Source organism: Procambarus clarkii, chromosome 23 (assembly GCF_040958095.1).
Source record: "Procambarus clarkii isolate CNS0578487 chromosome 23, FALCON_Pclarkii_2.0, whole genome shotgun sequence".
NCBI classification, from domain to species: domain Eukaryota; kingdom Metazoa; phylum Arthropoda; class Malacostraca; order Decapoda; family Cambaridae; genus Procambarus; species Procambarus clarkii.
The window spans coordinates 32,719,375-32,743,374 of NC_091172.1; the positions used below are offsets into that span (position 1 = coordinate 32,719,375).

General features: G+C 47.0%; 1 protein-coding gene across 1 annotated transcript in view; it reads left to right on the forward strand.

Annotated features, from left to right (window-relative positions):
- Positions 1-24,000, forward strand: part of LOC123764161 (uncharacterized) — a 76,678-nt gene that overhangs the window by 46,048 nt on the left and 6,630 nt on the right. The window contains exons 4-6 of the mRNA XM_069330122.1: positions 16,890-16,998; positions 17,464-17,557; positions 23,233-23,324. Of these exons, the coding sequence (XP_069186223.1) occupies positions 16,890-16,998; positions 17,464-17,557; positions 23,233-23,324 (295 nt within the window). The remainder of the gene's footprint in view (positions 1-16,889; positions 16,999-17,463; positions 17,558-23,232; positions 23,325-24,000) is intronic.

Below are 24,000 nucleotides of genomic sequence, written 5' to 3' on the forward strand. Positions count from 1 at the left end.
AGTCCACTCACGCTCCACTCTGGTCGCCGGGTAAGTCCACTCACGCTCCACTCTACAGCCTTCTCTTACGCTCTCTCCCCGGCTTCCATGTTTTAATGGGGGAATGTAAATAAACAAAGAACCCATATCCAGACTAAGCATCTTCGAGGAGGGCTGAAGACGCAATCTTTCGATGAAGTGGTGCGAGTGGCGGAGTTTGGCAAGAGAACAAGCGCCAGGATAAGGAGTGAGGGTTTGTGCAAACTAAGATTGCAAGAGGAAAACCGACAGTGTCTTCATGAAATATCAGAAGGAAGAGCAACAGCAACTTTGTGGGTTTTCGGGAGACCGTAGAGGTAAGGAAGAGAAGGGCAAGTAACAGTGTGGAACGTTTGTTGAGATTAAAGTCAAGAGGACAGAGACAAGAGAGCTGTGTTAATTGACGGTTAAATGTAGTTTTTAATAAGGCGATCCAAAGGTTAGTAACCTGAGGAGCATATCTACGCTAGTCAGAGCAAAACATGACTTTTGGAGGTAGTTCACTTGATGAAGGATATTAACCAGTTGCCTTTATCTGAAGGAAGGATAACAGTACAAACGTCAGCTTTCAGGGAGGACAGGACAGCTGACAGCGATGAGAAAGATATATATTTTTTAGAAAACAAACAATCAGGGGCGAGGATTAGGGATCCCTTGGTGGGCAGAAAGCTCCAAAGATTACTAGAGTTATAATTGCAAAAGAGGACAAAGGAACTCTAGAGGTCAATGCCCCAGTGGGAGGCAGGCGAGGTAGTAAAACAAAGTCTATGACCAAGTAGCACTCCTATATCATCCCATTCTCTTACTAATAGGTAAGAGCTCACTCTTACCTATCAGCTCACTCTGTTTCCTATCAGCTCACTCTGTTACCTATCAGCTCACTCTATTACCTATCTGCTCACTATGTTACCTATCAGCCCACTCTCTTCCCTTATAAACTGACTTTCCTTACCAATCTTTAGTCCATTACACGACTTAAGACTGGCCCATGACACACGAAGTTGTATATTCCAAAATCTTCATATTTGTGGTATGGGAGTTTTATATGATATGCGTCCACTCCCATGACCACTGGGGGGGGGGATATCTCCCACCAGTCACCCATGCTACACCTCCTGCCAGTCACCCATGTTACACCTCCTGCCAGTCACCCATGCTACACCTCCTGCCAGTCACCCATGCTACACCTCCTGCCAGTCACCCATGCTACACCTCCTGCCAGTCACCCATGCTACACCTGCCAGTCACCCATGCTACACCTCCTGCCAGTCACCCATGCTACACCTCCTGCCAGTCACCCATGCTACACCTCCTGCCAGTCACCCATGCTACACCTCCTGCCAGTCACCCATGCTACACCTCCTGCCAGTCACCCATGCTACACCTCCTGCCAGTCACCCATGCTACACCTCCTGCCAGTCACCCATGCTACACCTCCTGCCAGTCACCCATGCTACACCTCCTGCCAGTCACCCATGCTACACCTCCTCAGAGAGAGAGAGAGAGAGAGAGAGAGAGAGAGAGAGAGAGAGAGAGAGAGAGAGAGAGAGAGAGAGAGAGAGAGAGAGAGAGAGAGAGAGAGAGAGAGAGAGAGGGAGAGAGAGAGAGAGAGAGAGAGAGAGAGAGAGAGAGATAGAGAGAGAGAGAGAGAGAGAGAGGGAGAGAGAGAGAGAGAGAGAGAGAGAGAGAGAGAGAGAGAGAGAGAGAGAGAGAGAGAGAGAGAGAGAGAGAGATAGAGAGAGAGAGAGAGAGAGAGAGAGAGAGAGAGAGAGGAGAGAGAGAGAGAGAGAGAGAGAGAGAGAGAGAGAGAGAGAGAGAGAGAGAGAGAGAGAGAGAGATAGAGAGAGAGAGAGAGAGAGAGAGAGAGAGAGAGAGAGAGAGAGAGAGAGAGAGAGAGAGAGAGAGAGAGAGAGAGAGAATAATATAACACAATAATGACGTATAAACAAACAGTCGTAAACACCTTCAACACAGGAACCCATCACAGACACAGTTCTAATACGTGTCACAAAAACATATTAACAAGAGGTAACAACTTCAGTACAAGTTGTAACAAGGGAATCACAGTTAACAACGGCACCGTTACGTTGTTTGCAAGGTATGAGTCATTATTGTTAGTTTTCTAAATCATCATTCCAATCCTTGAACGTTTGTTCTACAGTGAGGAAGGTAGGCGAGGATGACAACTGAGCTCCTCAGCCAGCATAACACAACATTGTTCATGTCCCAGCCAGGGAGGACGTTATCCCAGCCAGGGAGGACGTTATCCCAGCCAGGAAGGACGTTATCCCAGCCAGGGAGGACGTTATCTCAGCCAGGAAGGACGTTATCCCAGCCAGAAAGGACGTTATCCCAGCCAGGGAGGACATTATCCCAACCAGGAAGGACGTTATCCCGGCCAGAGAGGGCGTTATCCCAGGCAGAGAGTACGTTATCCCAGCCAGGGAGGACGTTATCCCAACTATAGAGGACAGTACCCAACAGAATACAAAAATTGTAACGAGTGAGAACTTCCAGCACATTTGTCATGAACAAATCAAATGTTCCCACTACATAATTAATAAACTAGGCGCAGTTCACAGTGAAACGAGGCGCGGTTACATTTATTATTGACTACACTGTGCTGCTGCAGTGTGTTGCACTGTGCTGCTGCAGTGTGTTGCACTGTGCTCTAATGTGCTCTGGAGTGTTGCAGACTATCGACCTTGTGTGAATCATGCAGAGTTGCACTGATGATGGTGAGTGAGAGATGTATACAAACGCTGAACTTCCTGTCTGTTGCTGGGTCAGTGGTGGTGTAGGGTGGTGTTTAGTGACGCCGCGACCTGCACACACCAGGACCTGCACACACACCAGGACCTGTACACACACCAGGACCTGCACACACACCTGGACCTGCACACACACCAGGACCTGCACACACACCTGGACCTACACACACCAGGACTTGTGGTCGCGTTCTTCAAAGGTCGCTTCCACAACTCTTCCGAAGAATATATCATGCTAACCCTGAAGAACTATTCGAACACAATTACAATGTCTTCACATTTTTGCATCTGGTTAAAGCCTGTCCAACGGTCACCCGTCCGCTGGGTGTACTTAGACCAGGATAATATAAACGTTATATATTTCTAGACAACAAATTCGATAGCTCATTCTCTTCGCTTATATTCAAACAAATCTAACGTTACTTTAATTTCCTGACAAAGCAAAATGAAGTTCTCTAAATGTTGAATTATTCTGACTCTGGACTCTGAAATGTTGTTCCAATTACGATTCGCTTGGAAGAGAAGAAAAAAATATCCAAACGTATTTGTTGATCATCTCCCACTGATACTAGTGTGTTGTTGTGGGTGTTGTGGTGGTGGGTCAGTGGTGCAGGTGTGGGCCACCTGGCCTGGTGGTGGGTCAGTGGTGCAGGTGTGGGCCACCTGGCCTGGTGGTGGGTCAGTGGTGCAGGTGTGGGCCACCTGGCCTGGTGGTGGGTCAGTGGTGCAGGTGTGGGCCACCTGGCCTGAAGGTTCAGGTTGACCTCCTGACCCCTCTTTTTGTGGTGTGAGGTGACCCCTGACCCCACATGGTGTGGTGTAAGATGACCCCTGACCCCAGACAACACCGACCCCGCCCCAAGACTCTCCACCAATCACCAACAAGAAGCAGTAAGGTTTCTGGGATCCTGATATAACATCTTTACATATATCTAACATATTGTTAAATTTGAAAGTAATTAAGAGGTCCTCGTGTATACCGGCCTGCACTCAGCGGGCCACTCACCCTGCAACGTTGAGGAGAGGGGAGCAGTGTTGCAGGGGTCACTGGTGGAGTGGGAGGGTGAGGAGTATTGTGAGGGTGAGTGGGGAGGGGTACTGCTGGGATCACTGGGGTAGGAGGGAGGAGTATTGCAATGGATGAAGTTGCAAATGAGCAGGAAGATCCACCTACAAGAAGGAGGGATTAATTACAATCTCGAGATGTTTCCAGGTACACAGGTTCATTGTTGCAGGCTCAAGTTAGGGGGATAATGTGTGTGTTGAGATGGACTTGACGGAAGGGAACTTGAAAGATATACTCTCTCATCTTAGCAGTTCACAATAGTTTCTTACTGCTGTTATATTTACTCTTAATATAATCATTTATTATTATTCATTTAATTATTATTATTATTATTATTATTATTATTATTATTATTATTATTATTATTATTATTATTATTATTATTATCAGTTTTGGTAATATTGTTATTTATATTGAGGAAATCAGTAGACGTGTCGAGGATTCGAACGTGTGCTCTGGGTACTCTCAAGAGCACTGGGTACTCTCAAGAGCACTGAGTACTCTCAAGAACACTGAGTACTCTCAAGAGCACAGAGTGCTCTCAAGAGCACTGAGTACCCTACTTTGGTTACTCCGGAACACGACCTGCCTATCAGTTTATTTCCAGGTCCCCAATTCCTACTGAGTGAATAGGGGCGTACCGTTGAGGAGTGGTTCCCAGTCAATCTTCCACGTGCTCGACACGTGACGAATGTGTCACATGTGCGCGTGTACATGTGTCTTTATGTATATATGACAACTAGGTCAACTTCATGCCCTCCCCAGGGGGGTCTTCCTACGACAGCTCACCAACTCCCAGGTACATATTTGCTGTTAGGTGAACAGGTGCAAGAGGTGAAAGGAAATGCTGCCAAATTGTTTCTACCCTGAGACCCAGGAATCGAACCCTGGTGTCACGGCTGTGAGTCGAGCCAGTTCTCCGCTTGTTGACGGCACTCTCCGTGTCTGTTGATAACTTCCATATATATGTATGTGTTGCACTCTATCCTCCTGTCTCTTTCTCTGTCTGTCTGTCTGTCTGTCTGTCTGTCTGTCTGTCTGTCTGTCTGTCTGTCTGTCTGTCTGTCTGTCTGTCTGTCTGCCTGCCCCCCCCCCTCTCTCTCTCTCTGTAAATGAATGAAAATTACTTTCTCGTATTCGAAGTGTGATCGAAAAGTTCCCTGATGAAAAATGTTAAATGAGGAGTGTGGAGCGCCAGAATGGAACACTGCGGACGGGTGCCCCGAGGTAGGGTATGAGCAGGGTGCTCGTGGGTATCATAGCCTCATGTTCCAGCTCAGCGTAGGAAGCAGTCTGGACCTCGATCAGACACTATCAGGGCTGAGTCTCTCCCATTGTCTCCAGGTAACTTTAAAAGTCGTCTCCAAACAAGAGCCTCCCCCAAGATGAACTGTTCATAAATGCTCCAGATGACCAACTTCTAAAAATCAGTTCACATATATTTTTCAAAGTAGAGAGAGAGATTCAAGGCGCTATCCCAATTACACTAATCAACCGTTGTTTTTAATAAGTTTAGTGAAACAAATGGTACCACTAAGCACCTGTTGTGAGTGTTAAGGTGATCTTCCCATACACCACTAATCTCACGATGTATAGGGGGGTGGAAGGTAAACTTTTCTGCCTATTGGGAGACATAGTTAAGAAGCAAACCAGATAAGTCAATTTTCTTAATTTAATACCCACCAATCATTTATTTCTTATTAAAAGTTTAAATATATTGCATTATTTTATCACTGGAAATTAGATTTCAACATCACTCAATACTTCTGTGATTTGGTTTTTAGTTAAGTATACAAGAAAAAGGTTGAGTATTGAGGAATTTTTTTCATAGAGAATATAATCAAGATTGAATTTACCTCTTTCCTATAACTTGGTACTCCGTTACCTGTGCCGACATCTGCTACCTCATACCCCTGTGGCTTGGGCCGACATCTGCTACCTCATACCCCCGTGGCTTGGGCCGACATCTGCTACCTCATACCCCTGTGGCTTGGGCCGACATCTGCTACCTCATACCCCCGTGGCTTGGGCCGACATCTGCTACCTCATACCCCCGTGGCTTGGGCCGACATCTGCTACCTCATACCGCCGTGGCTTGGGCCGACATCTGCTACCTCATACCCCCGTGGCTTGGGCCGACATCTGCTACCTCATACCCCCGTGGCTTGGGCCGACATCTGCTACCTCATACCCCCGTGGCTTGGGCCGACATCTGCTGGTACAAGAACAGGTCGCCAGTAAGCGGATCAGCCTCACCCCACCTCACACCACCAAGGTAACGAGTGAGGACCACCACCTTGTAACTCACAACTCACTGTAAGGAAAGAGGGGGAGGGCCATCCCCCTCCACTATTGTTGCACGTGGATGCACCATTGCACGGGTTCATACTATTGCATCACCCAGTTCTACGACGCACTTAAGCAGGTCTCTTGAGAGCCCCGTGACGACACACTTGTGATGGAACAATAAACAAGAGAATTCCCTAAACACGTGTAGTGCCTGACCCCCATGCACTTAGCGGAGCACTTCTGACGCACTTCACACGGTCATTCTCGACACTTTTGGAGCACTTCACGCTGTCTTTCAGACGCACTTGTCGCAAGCACTTCAAGAGCACCTCAAGGCACTTATTGCAACTGGTGTCTGCAACAACTCACGCCTTTAGAACAATTTCAAGTTATTCTCATTTTTGTTCATTGTTCAGTTGTGCACTCTTAACTAATTTAGATTTCTGAGTGAACAGGAACAATGTTGTGGCGATGCTGAACTGGACCGGGAAATATTCTCAAAGACGCACAAACGTCACACACAAACATCACAAAGATGCACAAATTCCATATGTAATGATCACAAAGACGCACAAACGTCATAAAACGCACAAACGTCATAAAAACGCACAAACGTCATAAAAACGCACAAACGTCATAAAAACGCACAAACGTCATAAAAACGCACAAACGTCACACATACAGCACATAAATAGACTCGTAATGAACAGTAAATTATAAAATAATACTGAGTCATACAATGGAATCGAACCCGTTCCTAGACTTCCCAAGCCAACTTGGTCTTGTATGATCCCCTTAGTATCTGTGAGAAAGAATGCTGGGTTGTATGTTCGAGAATGGAGGCCAGATGCTTAGGGCTCGTCCCATTAAATTGTACAGGATTAGTGGAGATTTTATCAGGCGTGGTACAGAGTGAGGGTCGATTCCGTCCACAGTGCCTACCCCATGAAGGTGGACCCGGCCTGAATGTCCCTCATTCAAGAAGACTGTGAATGTGAAATGTTCCGCCCTGAGACTTCAGCATGTGTATGAAAGATGCCAGAGTTAGGGTCTGAGGCCAACCATTTGGTTACAGTGATAATGTGTAGCAAATATGGCTACAGTGATGGTGGAGACAAGGGAAGGGAAGATGGGTTGGAGGTGTGGAACGGGAGGTGATGTGGAGATGGAGGGAGGTAGATGTTTGAAGAGGATTGGGGGTGCGGATAGGGAGGTTGAGGGGAGGGTGTGTGAGATGGGGGCGGGGTGTGAGGAAGGGAGATGTGTGAAGATGGGGAGTTTAATTCGTGTCTGCACACTGTGCACGCCCATGCACACGCCTTAAACCACTGAAACACGATATGCAAAAAATATTGTAATCTGGGATTCAACTGAATCGTCTAAGGAGGCCTGGTCGAGGACCGGGCCGCGGGGATGCTAAACCCGAAATCCTCTCAAGATAGCCTCAAGATAGGGTTCCTGAAGCATCCACAGACACCAACTGATGTTGTCACACACTACCAACACACGCCAGAGTGTACAAGGGTAGTGGGATAGTGGGTGAGGATAGTGTTGGGTAGTGATAGGAGGAAGGGGTTAGGGACAGTTTTAGAATCAATGGCCGGGCTGGTGTGAGGGTTACACGAGGGCTCGTGTGTGTGTGTGTGTGTGTGTATGTGTGTGTGTATGTGTGTGTGTGTGTGTGTGTGTGTGTGTGTGTGTGTATGTGTGTGTGTGTGTGTGTGTGTGTGTGTGTGTGTGTGTGTGTGTGTGTGAGTGTGGGTAAAGGAGTGGTGGAGGGGATTCTCTGGGGCAGGAAGGGGAAGGGACACGAAGGGAAGAGGGCAGGAAGGGGAAGGGGACAGGTGGGCGTGGAAGACCTAGGGGCCCTCCCCAGACACGCTGCCATCCGTGGTGTTGACACAAGCGGGGAGGGCTCTGAGAGAGACTAAATCTTTTTAATACTTGTTGTTGGTAGTGGTGGGTACAATGGTGGGGTGGAGGGATGGGTGGGGGTGGCTGGCAGGGGGCCGGGAGGGGGACATGGGGTGCTAGTAGGGAAGACATGAAGGTTGAGAGCAAGAATAAAGAATTGAGAGAGGGGGAGGGGGCGCTGACACGTGTAACAGACCATCACCGTCTCCTGCCTTACTGTTATGGTCAACCTCGGTGACGTCACCACACTCTCCGTGACCCAGGTCTCCAGTGATAAGTTCCTCCACCTTCCCCCCACCCACCCCCCCTCTACCCTCACTCCATCACCAGCCTTAGCCAATCAGAATTCACGTTAGGACCGACATCAACGTTTCCCAGAAGTTGATGCGATTTTTTTTGGTTTAATGACGTCCCGGGGGTGGGGGGTGAGGGGGAAGGGGGGCGGTGTCGTCGTCTACGTCAGTCAACTCTTATCTTCTATCATTTTCTCATGAGCATAATTTTATATTATTGTGCGTTTTTGTGATAAAGATAGAAAGTAAGTAAGTAATTATCAACAGAAGGCACCAAGCCGGGAAGGCTGTGTAGCACCATCAAATGTGCGGGATAATCAGAGGGCGCTAAATATCACCAAGGATGACAATACGAGAACAGAAACGCATAAGGCGAACGATATCAAAAGTATCCGATTCACCAAGAATTCTATCGAGGGACAAGTAACCGGGAGGGACGGTCGGAAAGCAAGACAAACGCTCGTCCTGGAAGTCAGGACATTCAACCAGGATATACACAATTGTAAGAGGGACAATGCAGTTAGGACAATAATGAGCAGGGCGGCACTCCATTAAGTGTCCATGAGTTAAGCGTGTATAGCCAATATGCAACCTCGCCAGAGCCGTTTCCCACCACCAGTTACGGTGGTAGGAGGAAGGCCATGGAGACACATTAACATTACATTACTACAGCCCGGTCTTCCAGCCCGCCCACCCCACAAGCCTAAGGAGTTATAAGATGATCATTATTAAGTGGTATGGAAACGAGGAGGTAATACTTTCATTCACGAATGAGCGCCCGTACCCACCACGGAGCCGCAATTAGAGAATAGGACACCCCAACAAAAGACTGTGGGGTTGGGCTCCCCCCTCTAGGTGTGCATCGTGAGTATACTCCCCACAATCGCCACTTTAAGAACCGTCAGTTCGTCGAGATCGGGTTCAGCAACGAAAGGAGGATTGACAATAAAAGCGTCGCCTCGCTCGCGACGTCGGGTACCACAGTTCTACGGGTGAGTGTGTGTGTCTCCCCAAACACCCGGGCGTCAAGACAGAAGATGTTCGAAAGAATAATGAAGACTAGCAAAAAGTTGGCGGGAAATGACAATTAGAAAGGAGATGAGTGGGGTGAAAATAAAACATAAGGGAAAGGAAAAGACTTTCAGCACAATTTGAGAAAACGGCAGCAGGAGCATAAGGCCACAAAAGGACAGAGGACTGTCCCATGGAGCATCACACTCCATGACCACCAAGCCCCCTCACGGGCTGGAAAGGGAGGGGGTTAAAGACAGAAAGAGTTGTTATGTTTCCTCACGATTCTCTAATGAGGTGAACTTTATGAATGAAATTGGTTCGTGTTTGCTACCATTTCAGGAGAAGCGACCATCACAGGTAACTACCTTTACTCAGCCTAGCCCGGGAGAGTAAATAAACCAGAGATAGAGAGAGTTAGAGATAAGGAGAGAGAGAGAGAGAGAGAGAGAGAGAGAGAGATAAGAATTCTTTAACATGTTCTTCCTGTTCTTTACTTAGGTTGTCTGCTAGCAATCTCAGCGTTCACACGGTAACAAGCAGGTTAGTTTACTATCAGTAGTTATACCCAGGCTTGCTCTGTGTGTGTGTGTGTGTGTGTGTGTGTGTGTGTGTGTGTGTGTGTGTGTGTGTGTGTGTGTGTGTGTGTGTATGTGTCTCCCACAGTAACACCACCCTGATGTTGGTCTCCCACAGTAACACCACCCTCCTACACCCTGGTGTTGGTCTCCCACAGTAACACCACCCCTTCCAACCCTTGGGCTAGACTCCCACACACCTGCCTGCCGTGACACAGGTCTGATTTCATGGGGCCATACAAGAAGGCTGTGATGGGCTGAGGGAACAGCATCAAGCACAGAGTCCCGCAGAGGAGGGTGCTCCTGTACAGGACACTGTGTGGCCTGCCACTCTGGCCCTGTGGTGGTGCAGGACGCTCACTGAGGTAGTCGTGTGTGACTGTGTGCAGGCAACACCGCCACGTGGTGTAGGGGGAGATGGAGACGGGGGTGTTAACTGTTATTGGCCCCTCGGAGTGCTTCACCAGGGGGCGGTGGGTGGGGGGGTGTTAGCAGTATCGACCCCTCTACTATCTTACCAGGGAGAGGGGAAGGGAGATTAGGTGTTACCAAGCACTATATGCCACCTGGAGAGAATATTTAAGGGAGAAGGATGCCTGAGTCTTCTGGCATATGCATAATGTATAGACACACTGAAAGTAAGTTGAGCATTATTTAAAATATAATGATGCAACAAATGTGTGATAATAATACGGTATTTGTTAGAATAATGGAATACAAGTAAAATAATTGTATTTATGATGAGGAATATCTTTGTATTCGTAACTCATATTTATATGATTGAAGGTCACAGCGTAACACAGGAGACCAGTTGGATCTCTTGCAGTAGGATGTGTGTGTGTGTGTGTGTGTGTGTGTGTGTGTGTGTGTGTGTGTGTACTTACCTAATTGTACTCGCGGGGGTGGAGCTCTGGCTCTTTGGTCCCGCCTCTTAACCGTCAATCAACAGGTGTACAGATTCCTGAGCCTACTGGGCTCTATCATATCTACACTTGAAACTGTGTATGGAGTCAGCCTCCACCACATCACTGCCTAATGTATTCCATTTGTCGACCACTCTGACACTAAAAAAGTTCTTTCTAATATCTCTGTGGCTCATTTGGGCGCTCAGTTTCCACCTGTGTCCCCTTGTGCGTGTGCCCCTTGTGTTAAATACCCTGTCTTTATCAACCCTGTCGATTCCCTTGAAAATCTTGAATGTGGTGATCATATGTGGATATGTGTGTGTGTGTAACTGCTCCTTACCCTAGCTTGTGTACAATCCTCTACAATCACCATCACCACAAATAAAGGTATTACATAAATAATATAAATGATATTATGATAACATACAAAATAATGTAAACATGTAAATAAAATTAATAATTCAGAAGAATAATGATTACATAAACTATTTGTGATGTTAATAATCAAGTTGAAAATAATAGTTTTTCTCATTTATCAAAATTTATTTAAGTTTACATTTGATGTTTTTAATGTTTGTTTGTGTTGATGTTCTCTACCTTCCAGCCCTTCATTATCAGGAGTCAGCCCTCTTACTATGATAACACTAACCCCTTCACCCCTTCATTATCAGGAGTCAGCCCTCTTACTATGATAACACTAACCCCTTCACCCCTTCACTGTATTATACTTCACCCCTTCACCCCTTCACTGTATTATACGTCACCCCTTCACCCCTTCACCCCTTCATTATCAGGAGTCAGCCCTCTTACTATGATAACACTAACCCCTTCACCCCTTCATTATCAGGAGTCAGCCCTCTTACTATGATAACACTAACCCCTTCACCCCTTCATTATCAGGAGTCAGCCCTCTTACTATGATAACACTAACCCCTTCACCCCTTCATTATCAGGAGTCAGCCCTCTTACTATGATAACACTAACCCCTTCACCCCTTCATTATCAGGAGTCAGCCCTCTTACTATGATAACACTAACCCCTTCACCCCTTCATTATCAGGAGTCAGCCCTCTTACTATGATAACACTAACCCCTTCACCCCTTCATTATCAGGAGTCAGCCCTCTTACTATGATAACACTAACCCCTTCACCCCTTCATTATCAGGAGTCAGCCCTCTTACTATGATAACACTAACCCCCTTCACCCCTTCACTGTATTATACCTCACCCCCTCACCCCCTTCACTGTATTATACGTCACCCCTTCACGCCTTCACTGTATTATACCTCACCCCTTCACTGTATTATACCTCACCCCCTCACCCCTTCACTGTATTATACGTCACCCCTTCACCCCTTCACTGTATTATACCTCACCCCCTCACCCCTTCACTGTATTATACCTCACCCCCTCACCCCTTCACTGTATTATACTTCACCCCTTCACCCCTTCACTGTATTATACCTCACCCCCTTCACCCCTTCACTGTATTATACCTCACCCCTTCACCCCTTCACTGTATTATACGTCACCCCTTCACCCCTTCACTGTATTATACGTCACCCCTTCACCCCTTCACTGTATTATACCTCACCCCTTCACCCCTTCACTGTATTATACGTCACCCCTTCACCCCTTCACTGTATTATACCTCACCCCTTCACCCCTTCACTGTATTATACCTCACCCCTTCACCCCTTCACTGTATTATACCTCACCCCTTCACTGTATTATACCTCACCCCTTCACTGTATTATACCTCACTCCTTCACTGTATTATACGTCACCCCTTCACTGTATTATACGTCACCCCTTCACCCCTTCACTGTATTATACCTCACCCCTTCACCCCTTCACTGTATTATACCTCACCCCTTCACTGTATTATACCTCACCCCTTCACTGTATTATACCTCACTCCTTCACTGTATTATACGTCACCCCTTCACTGTATTATACGTCACCCCTTCACCCCTTCACTGTATTATACCTCACCCCTTCACCCCTTCACTGTATTATACCTCACCCCTTCACTGTATTATACCTCACCCCTTCACTGTATTATACGTCACCCCTTCACTGTATTATACCTCACCCCTTCACTGTATTATACCTCACTCCTTCACTGTATTATACGTCACCCCTTCACTGTATTATACGTCACCCCTTCACCCCTTCACTGTATTATACCTCACCCCCTTCACCCCTTCACTGTATTATACGTCACCCCTTCACCCCTTCACTGTATTATACCTCACCCCTTCACCCCTTCACTGTATTATACCTCACCCCCTTCACCCCTTCACTGTATTATACCTCACCCCTTCACCCCTTCACTGTATTATACCTCACCCCTTCACTGTATTATACGTCACCCCTTCACTGTATTATACGTCACCCCTTCACTATCATATACGTCTCCCCTCACCATCTCCAACACTCCCTCCCCACCACTACCATCTCCAACACTCCCTCCCCACCACTACCATCTCCAACACTCCCTCCCCACCACTACCATCTCCAACACTCCCTCCCCACCACTACCATCTCCAACACTCCCTCCCCACCACTACCATCTCCAACACTCCCTCCCCACCACTACCATCTCCAACACTCCCTCCCCACCACCACCATCTCCAACACTCCCTCCCCACCACTACCATCTCCAACACTCCCTCCCCACCACCACCATCTCCAACACTCCCTCCCCACCACCACCATCTCCAACACTCCCTCCCCACCACTACCATCTCCAACACTCCCTCCCCACCACCACCATCTCCAACACTCCCTCCCCACCACCACCATCTCCAACACTCCCTCCCCACCACCACCATCTCCAACACTCCCTCCCCACCACCACCACCATCTCCAACACTCCCTCCCCACCACTACCATCTCCAACACTCCCTCCCCACCACCACCATCTCCAACACTCCCTCCCCACCACCACCATCTCCAACACTCCCTCCCCACCACCACCACCATCTCCAACACTCCCTCCCCACCACCACCATCTCCAACACTCCCTCCCCACCACCACCATCTCCAACACTCCCTCCCCACCACCACCATCTCCAACACTCCCTCCCCACCACCACCACCATCTCCAACACTCCCTCCCCACCACTGCCATCTCCAACACTCCCTCCCCACCACCACCATCTCCAACACTCCCTCCCCACCACCACCATCTCAAAACACTCCCTCCCCACCACCACCACCACCACCACCATCTCCAACACTCCCTCCCCACCACCACCATCTCCAACACTCCCTCCCCACCACCACCATCTCCAACACTCCCTCCCCACCACTACCATCTCCAACACTCCCTCCCCACCACCACCATCTCCAACACTCCCTCTCCACCACCACCATCTCCAACACTCCCTCCCCACCACCACCATCTCCAACACTCCCTCCCCACCACCACCATCTCCAACACTCCCTCCCCACTCGAACACTCCTCCCTCCAGTAGAAGCATGATCGAGTGACCCCGTTCCAAGCTTGACCTCCCCAGCTTGACCTCCCCAGCTTGACCTCCCCAGCTTGACCTACCCAGCTTGACCTCCCCAGCTTGACCTCCCCAGCTTGACCTACCCAGCTTGACCTCCCCAGCTTGACCTCCCCAGCTTGACCTACCCAGCTTGACCTACCCAGCTTGACCTCCCCAGCTTGACCTCCCCAGCTTGACCTCCCCAGCTTGACCTACCCAGCTTGACCTACCCATCTTGACCTACCCAGCTTGACCTCCCCAGCTTGACCTACCCAGCTTGACCCTACCCAGCTTGACCTACCCAGCTTGACCTCCCCAGCTTGACCTCCCCAGCTTGACCTACCCAGCTTGACCTCCCCAGCTTGACCTACCCAGCTTGACCTCCCCAGCTGTAGCTCTGCCGTCTTGCAGGTCAGTTGCCAGCTTGCATGTGGACGAGAACACCTCTGAGAGCAACATTTCTGTCATGGATGTCAGGTAAATGTGATCTATAATATAAATTACTACTAATTAAGCCTTGATATAATATAAATTTCTGTATTTAAATTGTCTATGCAAACATTTTTGTTTAAATCAATAACTTAAATCAAAATTTGTATTTAAAACATTATTAAAACAATATCTTTCTTAATAAATTTGTTTTCCTTAGTTGATTTAAATTTTGTGTTTAATTTGTGTGTTCCTTTGATAGTAGCGAACAATGTTGTGGTGGGAGGTGGTGGTCTCAGTCCCCCCAGTTCCCCCAGTCCCCTACCTCTCAGTCTCCTCAGTTCCCCCAAGTCCCCTATCCCCCAGTCCCTCCAGTTCCCCCAAGTCCCCTATCCCCCAGTCCCTCCAGTTCCCCCAAGTCCCCTATCCCCCAGTCCCTCCAGTTCCCCCAAGTCCCCTACCTCCCAGTCCCTCCAGTTCCCCCAGTCCCCTACCTCCCAGTCCCTCCAGTTCCCTCAGCCTCTCCAGTTCCCCCAGTCCCCTACCTCCCAGTCCCTCCAGTTCCCTCAGCCTCTCCAGTTCCCCCAGTCCCCCTACCTCCCAGTCCCTCCAGTTCCCCCAGTCCCCTACCTCCCAATCCCTCCAGTTCCCCCAGCCTCTCCAGTTCCCCCAATCCCCTACCTCCCAGTCCCTCCAGTTCCCCCAGTCCCCTACCTCCCAGTCCCTCCAGTTCCCTCAGCCTCTCCAGTTCCCCCAGTCCCCTACCTCCCAGTCCCTCCAGTTCCCTCAGCCTCTCCAGTTCCCCCAGTCCCCCTACCTCCCAGTCCCTCCAGTTCCCCCAGTCCCCTACCTCCCAATCCCTCCAGTTCCCCCAGCCTCTCCAGTTCCCCCAATCCCCTACCTCCCAGTCCCTCCAGTTCCCCCAATCCCCTACCTCCCAGTCCCTCCAGTTCCCCCAGTCCCCTACCTCCCAGTCCCTCCAGTTCCCCCAGTCCCTCCAGTTCCCACAGTCCCCTACCTCCCAGTCCCTCCAGTTCCCCCAATCCCCTACCTCCCAGTCCCTCCAGTTCCCCCAGTCCCCTACCTCCCAGTCCCTCCAGTTCCCCCAGTCCCTCCAGTTCCCACAGTCCCCTACCTCCAGTCCTCAACCTACACCCACCACTCTATAGTTCTCACACAGTCACTTCAGAAGTGGTCTCCATAACCTTCCCACACTCTGCATAACATTGCCAGGCGCCCCTGGTAGCTTTCACACCGCCTCCATAACTTCCCCACACCTCGCGGCTGAGTGGAGTGAGTCTTGGGGTCGTAGTTTTAATGACCCTAGTTCGATTCCCGGCGAAGGCAGTTTGTTTCTCCCTGGTTCACCTGTTCACCTAGCAGTAATTAGGTATCTGGGAGTTAGACAGCTGCTACGGGCTGCTTCTTGTGGATGTGTGTGTGTGTGTGTGTGTGTGTGTGTGTGTGTGTGTGTGTGTGTGTGTGTGTGTGTGTGTGTGTGTGTGTGTGTGTGTGTGTGTGTGTGTGTGTGTGTGTGTGTGTGTGTGTGTGTGTGTGTGTGTGTGTGTGTGTGTGTGTGTGTGTGTGTGTGTGTGTGTGTGTGTGTGTGTGTGTGTGTGTGTGTGTGTGTGTGCGCGTGTGTTAGAAATGTATGTTGTAGATATAATAGAGGAAAAATAGATTGGTTAGAAAGGCGGGGTTCAAGAGCTAATAGATCGGTTCTGCAGACACAAATAGTAAATACGCCCTCCATAACTTCCTAGTTCCCTCCATAACTTCCTAGTTCCCTCCATAACTTCCTAGTTCCCTCCATAACTTCCTAGTTCCCTCCATAACTTCCCCGTTCCCTCCATAACTTCCCCCCGCCCTCCATAACTTCCCCGTGCCCTCCATAACTTCCCCGTTCCCTCCATAACTTCCCCCCGCCCTCCATAACTTCACCACGCCCTCCATAACTTCCCAACGCCCTCCATAACTTCTTCAGGTCCTCCATAACTTTTCAGTTGGATTAGAAATAACTCTGCCCCGCTCTCACAGATGGTCAGTAACTGTGGTACACCGCCACAGACTCTCTATATCTGTGCCGTGCTCCTCAACACCTCTCCCACGCTCTCCCAGGCCCTCCAGTCGCAGCGGCAGGAGCGGCGAGAGGTCGCCCTTCGAGGGGTCGTGTTGCGGCTCATCTTACGTGTCGTCTGAGGCGTCGCTGGAGGTCGCCAAGTACAGAGTGAGTCGTTGAGGCTTTGTGGGGGGCGGGGGGGGGGGAGAAGGCGTAGGAGGGGAGAGAGGTGGGGAGGGGGGAGGTGGGGAAGGGAACCAGGGGGGGGGGAATAATTATATATTTACAGTTATTGCAGTTATAATGATAGCCTTAGTGGTAGTTATGTCTGAATTGAAGTAGTGGTTGCTGGATAAATAGTAGTACTAGTAGCAGTGGTACTAGTAGCAGTGGTACTAGTACCAGTAGAAGGTACTACAGTACATGACAAATTTCTACATTAATTGTAAATGCCGACATATAATTGTATTAAACACTGCTGAACGATAACACTGACCCACTCCTAAAATGTTAAATTTTCTTGTGTGTGATGCTGATGGTGACGTGTGGTGGCTGATGGTGACGATGGTGGCTGATGGTGACGATGGTGGCTGATGGTGACGATGGTGGCTGATGGTGTTGGTGGTGGCGCAGGTGGTGCTGCTGGGAGAGACGGGCGTGGGCAAGTCTTCTCTCGTCAACCAGTTCATGACCTCTGAGTACATCAACACCTACGACGCCTCCCTAGGTCAGTCCAGGACACACACACACACACACACACACACACACACACACACACACACACACACACACACACACACACACACACACACACACACACACACACACACACACACACACACACACACACACACACACACAAATGGTGAATTGGACAGGGTAGACATAGATGGATTATTCAACACTGGTGGTACGCGAACAAGAGTACACACGTGGCGTCTGAGTACCCAAATGAGCCACAGGGACGTTAGAAGGAACTTTTTCAGTGTCAGAGTAGTTAACAGGTGTAATGCATTAGGCAGTGATGTGGTGGAGGCTGACTCCATACACAGTTTCAAATGAACATATGATAGAGCCCAATAGGCTCAGGAATCTGTACACCAGTTGGTTGACATTTGAGAGGCGGGACCAAAGAGCCAAAACTCAACCCCCGCAAGCACAACTAGGTGAGTACGACTATGTGAGTACAAGTGAGAAGAGGCCTCGTGACTGAGTGGACAGCGCTCGGGGGTCGTAGGTCTAATAGCCAGGTTTCGATTTCCAGCCGAGGCAGAAACAAGTTGGCACAGTTTCCTTCACCTTCATGCACCTGTTCACCTAACAGTAATTAGGCACCTGAGAGTTAGACAGCTACTAAGGGCAGCTTCCAGGGAGTGTGTGTGTGTGTTAGTGAAATATATGCAGTAAAGATAATAGAGGAAATAGATTGGTTAGAAAGGCGGGGTCCTAAGCTAAAATTTCGATTTTGCAGACACAGATCATAAATTCAAATAGTAAATACACAATGTAATGTGTAATAGGAGAAGGTGTCACACACACTCTAGAAATTATGTGAAAAGGCTTAAAAGAATTCATGACAAAAAAAGAGATCTTGTGTTGGTGCAAGTTAGAAAACTGTTAACTGAGGACCACATATTGAACATTATGCGAGGAGCCTATGCTACGCTTTCTAATATCAAAATTGCATTTTAAAAAAATGGATGGCGAAATACTGAAGAAATCGTTTACGACCTTGGTGAGACCAAAGCTAGAACATGCAGCGGTTGTATGGTGCCAATATCTTAAGAAGCACGTGAACAAATTTGAAAAAGTCCAAAAGACATTAATCTAAATGGATGCTGGAACATAAAGTCAAGAGCTACGAGGAAAGGTCTGAGGCCTTAAATATACCAAGGTTTGAGGATAGAAGACAAAGAAGCGATATGATCACTACGTATAAAATACCAACGGGAATCGACAACATCGTTAAAGAAAAATACCTGAGACCTGGAAATTCTAGAATAAAAGATAGTAGATTTAAAGTAACTAAACAAAACTGCTCAACAAATATTATAAAATTCACCTTCTCAAACAGTGGTATATTAAGATGGCTGGAACAAGCTAAGTGAGAAGGTGGAGGAGGCTATAACCGTCAGTAATTTCAAAGCGTTATATGACAAAAAATGTTGGGAAGACGGGACACCACGAGCGGAGCTCTCATCTTGCAACTACGCACTCAAATTACTACGGTAATTACACCCACACACGTAATCTCACACGTAATACCTAAATTGGAATTACCTTTAAATTGCCTCCAATTATTTCCAAGCACCTCTTGCTTTGTGGTGGTGATTTAAAAATGCTACATTACCCAATTCTCATCGTGTCTAAATTTACATTGGAATACTTAATGGAGACTTTAACAAAACCTTACAAAACAATAAACATCAGTGCTTAACATTGTTGATATGTATGGTATGTACCTGCTGCTTTTTACAATTACTTCATATTTTGCATGATGCTAATCTAGACTATATGAAAAGTAACAGTTTTATCGTGAGTGATACGTCCAGACACTTTTTTTTTATTAATACATGAGGTACATCTGCATTAGTGTAGCTGCCCTAGACTATATGAAGTGGAGTACAGTGTGTCAAAAAAGCTAACTAGGTGATGCTAAAAAATCCCCATCACACAGGATGGTTAGTCATACAGAGGCATGTGATAGGCAGTCTGCACTGGCAGACTCCGGAAGCATTTTGAGGATATCATCAACAGAAGTTTGAATAAGGTAACAGTGATAATAAAAGTCCCCATCTCGCAGGATGGTTAGTCATACAAGGCCATATGTTTAGTAGCCTGCACTGGCAAATTTTGGGTACACTGTGAGGATATATTCAAGAATACGAGAATGAATAAAGTAATTGCAAAGCTCCAGGTACCTCATGCCAACTGGTCTGAAAGGTCTAATAACTGGGCATTCGGTGATGTAGTGTGGGAGATCGTGCCGCAGTTCCTGCTCACAGAGAGCTCACAGACCGCTGAGCACTCTAGCGGTCTCATAATGTGCGCTGGAGTGCTCAGGATTGGGAGATCCGACACCTGGAGCCACCTGCCACAGGTAACGGTAACCCAACCTGATCCTGGCAACCACTGTGTCGCACAGTCTGGTGGACGTTTTGTGCTGCCCATAGATGTAGATTTCAGATCTGAACAAATCATAGCTTTTTATACTAATACTTTCAGGTCGTTGGGAGTCAGTAATTTCTTTCCTATCAGACCTGAGTGTTTGGACCAATACAGTTTTGACAGCAGAGATGGGGATACCTAGATCTAATTCAACTTCATCCTTGTTACACGCTAATTTGACTGCAATGTCTGTCTCATTATGATGGGTTATATTTATGTGTGAAGGTATCCATACAAAGGAGATTCGAGACCCTTTACTCTGTGCAGCAATTAGGTCATTTATAATTGGTAGTATGAGGTTCTTGCTGTCGATCTTCCAGGAGAAGTTTTTGGTTGCTTGAAGAGCAGACTTTGAATCACAAAATATTATTCCTCCTCCAATGTTTTTTAATGTACTGGTAGCTAGGTGTAATGCTGCTAGTTCTGCTTGTGTGGAGGTCAGCCAGTTGTTTAACCTGACACTGACAGTCTTTGTGCAAATATAATTTCTATAAAACCTACATGCTGCTGCAGGCCGTCCAGTAGAAGATTGGACTGAGCCGTCGGTGCAGACACAGTGCTCGTGAGATCTTATATTCTCGATGGAGGAGGCAATTGTTTCAAGTGTGACAGCTTTGAGAAGAGCATGATTCTCATTATCTTTCTTTGTGACAGGTGTGTATGATACTTGAATGTTGGGGAACAGATAAAGAGGAATATCAGAGACAGGTAGATTGCACTTAAAAGGAATGTTAAGTTTAATGAGATTGTAGGCATTGTTGCTCAGCCAATTATCATAAAAAGAGTGAGTTGGTATGTCGGCAATTTGTCTCTGAGCAATGCGGCAGATGTTGGGTCTCTCATGACTTTAAGGCAAAAGGTAGTGTTGACTTGCATGATTCTCTTTAGTAAGGTTGGAAGCTTCAGTTCTTCCCTCATGTTGATGATTCTTGTGCATCTTGGGGCACCAAGAATTATCCTCATGGCTTCATTCTGTACTACTTCCAGTTTGTTCAACACAGAGGCAGGGGAAGTTAATTAAGTGCAGAGCATTATAATCAACGAGAGATCTAACAAACATCATATATAATAATCTAGCATATTTAATATTGATACCAATATTCTTACCAGTAAGTGTTCTCAATGGTTTTAGTCTTTGTTTTAACCTATGGTGTAGATCATTTACAATGTCACTGTTAATACCAACTCCAAGGTATCTGTGCGGCCTACACGTTTCAATGTTCTGGTTGTTGACCTAGAAAGTTATAGGGACATGAGTTTTCTCTTTGGGATGGAGAACTCTGGATTTAGTTATACAGAAAACACGACCACATTCAATGCTTTTAGCAGCGAATGAATCCAGTAGAGCTTGCAGTCTAGTTTGGGAATTTGCAACAATGCATATATTATCGGCATAACAAATGACTGCTTCGTCAGGTAGAGTGGGAATATCCAGACACAAAAATTCGGCATCTGGTAAAGTCTACGGACCTGCCCTGCCACATTTTACTAACATAGCTCCAAATCCATATTTTTATATAAATTAATTATAATATAGTGACATTTTTATATTAATGATTAATTCCTGAGGACAAAGTGTAATAACTATAATTTACGCGATATAATAATACAAATAATAATAATAATAATCATGATAACAATAATAACAATGATAAACATGATAATTCAGTGATTTACAAATATAATGCTGTAAGTTGTAATGATTAGCTGCAGCAGCTTGACAAAACCTACAACCTTCAACAGTTACCTAACTTACAGCTATCGATTTACTGCTTGGTGAACAGTGACATCAGGTGTAAGGAAACTTCACTCCAACATCTCGTCCTGAATGGGAATCAAACCAAAGTAGATTCGGATGTAAGTCGAATGCGCTACGGAGGTATTTGAATTAGGTAAACTCGCCAAAATGACCACATCAGCATTACTAATAAGTATCCTATACGGCATAGTAAACAGGACAGCAGTAGCATTACTAACAGCTTTACTATATAGCATGATGAACTACGTTATATATAATAATACTGGAAAAGATCTTGTCAGGAACAAATCAGTGACTAAAGATGAATTGGACTTCCTGTCATGATCTGGACTTGCGTCTCGCGATGACCTTGATCCCAGCGTGTCCCAGAATGGTCTGGGATCATGACCCGGGACGACCAAAACTCGTGTCCCATGATGACCTCTATTCCCTGTTATTCCGACGTGGCTGGAGCCGGAGGTATCAAACAACAAACTAGAATAATATCTCTGAATGCTTGGAAATGATTGTGGTGGTGTTTGTGAGGGTAGTGGGTGATGGTGATGGTGGTGATGATGATAATGGTAGAAATGGTGGTGATCATGATGGTGATGGTGATGATGATAATATGACAGAAATGGTGGTTATATTGATGGTGGTAATAGTGGTGGTGATGATGATGATAGAGGCAAAAATGGTGGTAGTGATGATAGTGGTGGCATAGATGTTGGTGGTGGTGATAGTAATGATAGTGATGGTGGTGAGGTAAGCTATCAGTTACCGTGACTGGGATCAGAGGTCAGATCAGTACATCTTAGCACAGCAGGTCAGTGGTATCAGGTCTTAAGTATCAATAACTCAGGGCAGAGCCTAACACCAGACGTAGCGTCACCTCCCGCCTGTCATCGGGTCTAGTCATAGCGGGAATGAAAATCCCAATCATATGCGAGGCCAAAATCACTGGAGGATTTTGTAGGTGGGACACGTCATGCCTTTGTAGTGTCTGGTGACATCTCCTCTTGTGTAACTGGGACAGGTCCCAGTTTACTAAAATGGGGTCGTATCTGATTCAGTTGGGACATCTCCCAACATGTTCACGAAGTCATGTCAGCTTTCAAGATCCCCTTATTAAATTAATTAGGTGCTGGAAGTTCGTAAAATTATCATCTGAATGAAAGCGTCTGTATTTTTTGTCTAGTTAGCTCCTCATTCACTTGGCTTATCAGGAGAGAGAGAGAGAAACTGAGATTGACACACACACACACACACACACACACACATACACACACACACACACACACACACACACACACACACACACACACACACACACACACACACACACACACACACGCACACACACGCACGGATGCTTATAAACATGTACTCTCCCGTGAGTACGAGACATTTTGACTGGTTCACCATGGAGAGTGGACGTATCTTGTGCAGCATACAATACGGAGTGCGTTTAACGCTTGTCTGTCTTACGCCCTCAGATGAGGAGTTCGGGGAGAAGAGTGTATCAGTGCTACTTGACGGAGAGGAGAGCGAGGTCACCTTCATTGACCACCCTGCGCACGAGATGTCCGTAAGTCTTCTCTCTCTCTCTTACAGGCTTTTTTTAATGTACTCTTTTATGGAAGCTTTTAGGCGTTTCCTTCTGTCGTTTTCAGTGTGCGTCCGTCACCCTGGCGGTCTGTGTCCTTGTTTCTTTGTTTCTCTTATTATGTCTGTGAGTCTATGTTTGTTTCTCTTATTATGTCTGTGAGTCTTGCTTGCTTCTCTTATTATATCTGTGAGTCTATGTTTCTCATAATGTGTTTGTGAGTGTTTGTCTGTTTTTTTTCTGTGTCTGTGAATCTCTATGTCTATTTCGCTTCCTGTGTCTGTGAGTCATGTCTATCGTATTTATCTGTAAGTATCTATTTATGTTTCTCTTTTTGTGTCTGTGTGTCTGTGTCTGTGTGTCTGTCTCTGTGTGTCTGTGTCTGTGTGTCTATGTCTGTGTGTCTGTCTCTGTGTGTCTGTATCTGTGTGTCTGTGTGTCTGTGTGTCTGTGTCTGTGTGTCTGTGTGTCTGTGTCTCATTTTGTCTTTGTTTAACTGTTGTTGTCCTTGTGATCCTTCCCGAGGGAGCTGGCATAGCTCAGCGATACATTCCCCTCTGTTTGTATGTTTGTCTTCCCGTTTGTTTCCCTCCAGTTCTGTTTTGTTGTTCCTGGACGCCACGCATGCAGGGAATGTCCCTCGTAAATCTCGTTTAAC